The sequence below is a fragment of the Octopus bimaculoides genome, chromosome 9, assembly GCF_001194135.2.
Source record: "Octopus bimaculoides isolate UCB-OBI-ISO-001 chromosome 9, ASM119413v2, whole genome shotgun sequence".
Classification (NCBI taxonomy): Eukaryota; Metazoa; Mollusca; class Cephalopoda; order Octopoda; family Octopodidae; genus Octopus; species Octopus bimaculoides.
In genome coordinates, this window is record NC_068989.1 from 42,549,777 (window position 1) to 42,555,218 (window position 5,442).

General features: G+C 38.3%; 1 protein-coding gene across 1 annotated transcript; it reads left to right on the forward strand.

Annotated features, from left to right (window-relative positions):
* Positions 1–2,809: 2,809 nt before the first annotated feature.
* LOC106870299 (uncharacterized) lies at positions 2,810–4,069 on the forward strand. Its single transcript, XM_014916325.1, has one exon. The coding sequence runs from the start codon at positions 2,810–2,812 to the stop codon at positions 4,067–4,069; it is 1,260 nt and encodes a 419-aa protein (XP_014771811.1).
* Positions 4,070–5,442: the final 1,373 nt, after the last annotated feature.

The following is a 5,442-nucleotide window of genomic DNA, read 5'->3' on the forward strand; positions in this document are numbered from 1 at the left end:
ATATATACATGCATACATACATACATGCATACATACATACATATATGTGCATACATATATATATATATGTATATACACATGCATATACGGGCATAGGATACCACAGAACGTAAACATGAAATAGGAAAACATGGAATACGAACATTTTTTGCGAACAACGAAAGAAACAAATGGAAAACAAGACAAACAACAGAAAAAAACGACCCTTCATCAGTTGTTGGCTGTTTTTCTACTTCGTATTTCGGGCAATTAACGACAAGATACATTTTCGACACAACAGTTGCTTCCGCAAAGCAAATTAAATAAAATCTGGGATTTGGCGGATGGTCAAATTGGTAACAAAAACATGACAGTGGAAACAAACAGGAAGCCTAAGCGAGCTGAGTTGGTGAACACGGAGAAACAAGCTCTGACAGGAGACAGACAAAAATGCGTCTTATCCCTGTGGCTGATCAGAGACAAAGAAAGAAATTCAAATTAGGAAAAGAAAGATGGCTGATGGTCACATGTGAGCAACGAGAGAGCAAAGGCGGAAGAGTGAGGGAGAGAGAGGGACAGAGAACGGTGAAGGAGAGAGGAAAAGGATTAGAGAAAGCATGAGAGAGATAAAACAAAAGGGGGAGTCCCCCTTTCGTTTAAGCTTAGCAGCCCTTGACGTTTGTTTTCACTGTCCTGTTTTTGTTACCAACTTTGACCCCCAGCAAAATCCCAGATTTTATTTAATTTGCTTTGCGGAAGCAACTGTTGTGTCGAAAATGTATCTTATCATTAATTGCTCGAAATACGAAGTATAAAAGCAGCCAAAAACTGATGAAGCGTCGTTTTATTATGTTGCTTGTCTTGTTTTCCATGTGTTTCTTTTGTTGTCCGCATTAAAAGTTCGTATTCCATGTTTTCGTATCTCATGTTGTTTACATCTGTGGTATTCTGTGCCCATATATGCATGCGTATATACATATGTATGCATGTACATATATGTATGCATGCATGCATATATATTTATATATTATATGATTGAACATCACGCATCCATTTCCAAGTAAGTTTTATCTTATATATATATATATATATATATATATATATATGAAAGAAGGTTTGAAAATACAATTTTAAAGATGTTTATTCACTTGACCGGTTTCACTTTTTTAGAATAAGATTGTGAAAAGTAAAATGTAAAGCTTTGTATAAGCTTTCTTTTGTTAAGTACTGGTTATCACAAAAGTATTAAAATACATATATACATTCTTTGGTAATAATAAGAAAATGATGTTTAAAACAGTTTACAAAAGAGTATTCAACAAAGAGTATTAGAAGTTCAATAAAAATCATGTTTGTTTGGAAGTATATATATACACAGAGGGAGATATATTTAAGAATTTACAAAAAATTGGAGAGGAACCGACCTGTCTTTTTAACATGTTTTCTCTCTTGTGTGTAGCTAGGAAATGTTAGCTATTTTAAGGGACAGTGTGGGAGGATGGGTGGGGTGGGTAGAAGGAAGAGCAATGTAGAATTAAAAGAATTTGTTTTTGTTTCTGGGCTAGTCTGTCGTGGTTCAGTGGTTTTGGAGACTTGTCTTAGAGGTCAGAATAGTCTGAGTGTGTGTGTCTCTGTACACATCTCTATGTGTGTGTGTGCGTGTGTACCGTTTTTGATTGGTCCCAGAGTTTATTGTGGCGTGTGTATATGGGTCTGTGTGTGTTTTATATTTGGTAGGATGGTGTGTGTATATGGGAGCACTTTTGTGTGTGTGTGTGTGTGTTTGATTAATAACACGCACCACTCCTAACTTTGACAACAACAATAACAGAACTTACAGACAGCTCTACAACCCTATCAAAAGAACTCAGGCACCCACCAACACAAGACAAAACTTTACCAGACACTGTAGATCCCAGCCCACACAAGAACCATTCCCAAATCGCAGATTCCACCCATCACACAGGAATTCACCTCTAAACCACGATTGTAGATTCCAACCCAAACCGTTCCAAACTCGGAAATCCCACCCGTCATATAAGAATTTACTTCTAAACCAAGATTGTAGGTTCCAACCCACTCAAAGTAACCAAAATTAAACCCAGTACGAACAACCCAGCCCCGGTATAAACAAAACTCCTCTAGTAAGCCACATCAACAACCCAGACCCCGGAATAACCAAATCTCCTTTAGTAGGCAACACATCAATGGGGAAAGACTAACACACACCAAAATACCGCAGACAGAAGAACTCCCAGAAATCATTTTTTAGGCCAGGGCAACAGAATCCACGACACCAGATGGTACACACCAACCCTGAAAGACCAAAAATAGTGAATCTCGCAAACCTAAACCTGTCGAACCAACAAATCAAAATCATTTCAAAAGGATTAAAATTCACTCCAACTCCACAATACTCCACAATTTCACTTCAGTGAAATACAGGATGATGTCTCACATTTTGCAGAAAATTACGCCTCACAGAGGAATTTTTTTGACAAAGAAATCAACAGCGACGAATCAATGGTTCGTAACAAGAGATGTTATAATCCCACAAAAGGCAGAAACAAAACTTTGGACAAATTTTATGACTACATTTCAAACTTCCTTTATAGTGAACTTCCACATCCTAAGCCCAAACCCAACACCATTAAAAGGGAATGGGAAATCATCTACGAGTTACGAAACAATCATAACATCACAATCAAGGAAGCAGATAAAGGTAGTATTGTCGTCATTATAGATACTAAACAATACAAAAATTCTGTCTTACCTCTTACAAGATACTACCTACTATGAAAGAGTAGTCAACTACCAACATTCAAAAACAATGACCAAATTAAACACAGTCATTTGCCAACATCGAAATAACTTAACAGCAAAGGTATGCGACTACCTAACAAACTTTAATTGCAAAACCCGCTTCTTCTATGGGCTTCCAAAAATCCACAAGAACAAAATTATTACCGAAGCTTGCAAAAAGTCCATTTCAACCTGCATCACTGTACCACGTCCCACTGATCTCAAGATGAGACCAATTGTGGCAGGCCCAAACTGTGAAACGCATAGATTAAGCAACTTTATTGATATCCTTTTGAAACCAATACTTAAATGCATACCGAGTATTGTAAGAGATGACCTGGACCTACTAAATCATCTCCCCAAACATACCAATAAAGACATTTTCATTGTCTCCTTTGATGTAATAAACCTTTACACTACGATCCCACATCAATATGGGCTGGAAACCATTAAATTCTGGTTAGAAAAATACTCCAATGAGGTCCCGGAAAGAATAAGAAATGAATTCATGATCGAGGGCCTTAAGTTTATCCTCCAAAACAACTTTTTGAATTTTAATAATAACACCTACAGACAGGTATCAGGGACTGCAATGGTTACTAAATTTGCCCCTACTTATGCAAACCTGGTGATGGCCTATCTAGAATTACAAATCTATGAAGAATTCAAATCTAAATACGGCCTGTCTTTCCACAAATACCTGTTGGAGAATTGGAAATGCTACTTGGATTGCCTCATCCTATGGTCCCACACACTCGACCAATTCATTGATTTCAAAAACTTAATCAACAGTGTCAACAACCATATCCAATTTACAATGGAATATAGTCAAGACCAACTTCCCTTTCTTGACATTCTCATTATAAAAAAAGGCATCAATATTGAAACTGATATCCACTACAGACCAACTGATTCCAAACAATACCCTCTGTTCACCTCCAATCATCCAAAGTACACGAAGACAAACATTCCCTTCAACCTAGCGAGAAGAATCTGTACAACTGTCTCAAATTATAGAACACGAAATAAAAGACTCCAAGAACTAAAGGCAATTCTTCTCGAAAGACATTACCCAGCATCCTTAGTTGACAATGGAATAGAACGGGCCAAGACAATTGCTACCCAAGACTTGCGGAAATCGAAACACACTCACGTTACATTAAATAGTCTCCCACATTTCTCAACACACAACCCAAGAAATGCAAAAGCTTACACAATTAGATACAAGAACATCCCACAGCTGAGTCAAGACCCACGTCTAAAAAAATGCTCGCAACCCATAAAATAATAAAAAGTAAAAGACAACCCAAATCCCTAAACAACCTACTCACCAATGCAAAATTACCCAACACAAGCCCACCACCAACCGTAAAAAAATGTGGTCGTTCCAACTGCAGGACTTGCATCCACCTCATTGAAGGAACAACATACAAATTCCAGTCGGGACACACTTTTGTCATAAAAAAATAACTTCACCTGCGCATCAAAGAATTTACTTTATGCCATAAGTTGTGAAGGGTGCCACAAAGTTTACATAGGGCAAACGAGCCTTACCCCAGAGAAAGGATGACAGTCCACCGCCAACAATTGAGGGATCCCACCACAAAACAGATACCAGTTAGTGGGCACTTAGATCTCTGTGCACAAAACAGGTCACCCAAATTCCTAGGTTTCCCACTATACCAATGCTTGGACAACACCACTGACCAAACACGAATAAATAGGGAAAATAATCTTATTAAAAAATACAGACTACAACTCAATATACTCTAACGTTCCCTCCCACCAGGTACACACCCAAAATAAACACACACAGATGTACAAAATCACACACGCACATATACAATGCAAACCTCCGACGCAAACACACACACATACATATATATACAAGCACAATCACAATATCCCCACACTAGAGCACAAACCCACACACATTCCAAGAAAAAACACATACATATATACACTTACAATACGATTCTAGCAACCATAACCAATACTCACACGCACATACACACATACGGAAGCACGTACATGCACACCACTCCGACAATTGCAAATTACATTCACACAAACAGAGATACACACACAAACATGCAAATACAACACAACCCACACAAACACACACGCGTATATGCAAACATATGTACACACACACAGACACACAAACACAATACACCCGTTCCCCAGTAAAAAATCACACATACTCAAGAGAAAAACACACACATATACACAATACAATCACAACACTCACAAGCACACATACACACAAGCATGCTCACACACAATGACACAAACTTCCCCAACAAATACAAGTCACATAGACGCACTCACACAAACACATCCACACGTATACATACACACTGCACTAACAATACAAACAAAACTAATCACTCACAAATACAGCGCACACACACACATGTGCACACACACACACACACACGGAAACTACATAAACCATACCCACATATATACACACACACAAACGCATACTCAGTACCAACATACACAAAACGCACATGCACACACATACACACCACCCGGGTACGGTTGTTCACACACACACCACAAGGACAATTAAAACAACACAACATACTCAGACAGAGACACACACACACACACACACACACACTCACGTACACACACATAACATCCCCACCGACA

Bases quoted from the DNA above. Each gene is read 5' to 3' on its own strand.
- LOC106870299 (XM_014916325.1), top strand. From the start codon at position 2,810: ATGACCAAATTAAACACAGTCATTTGCCAACATCGAAATAACTTAACA.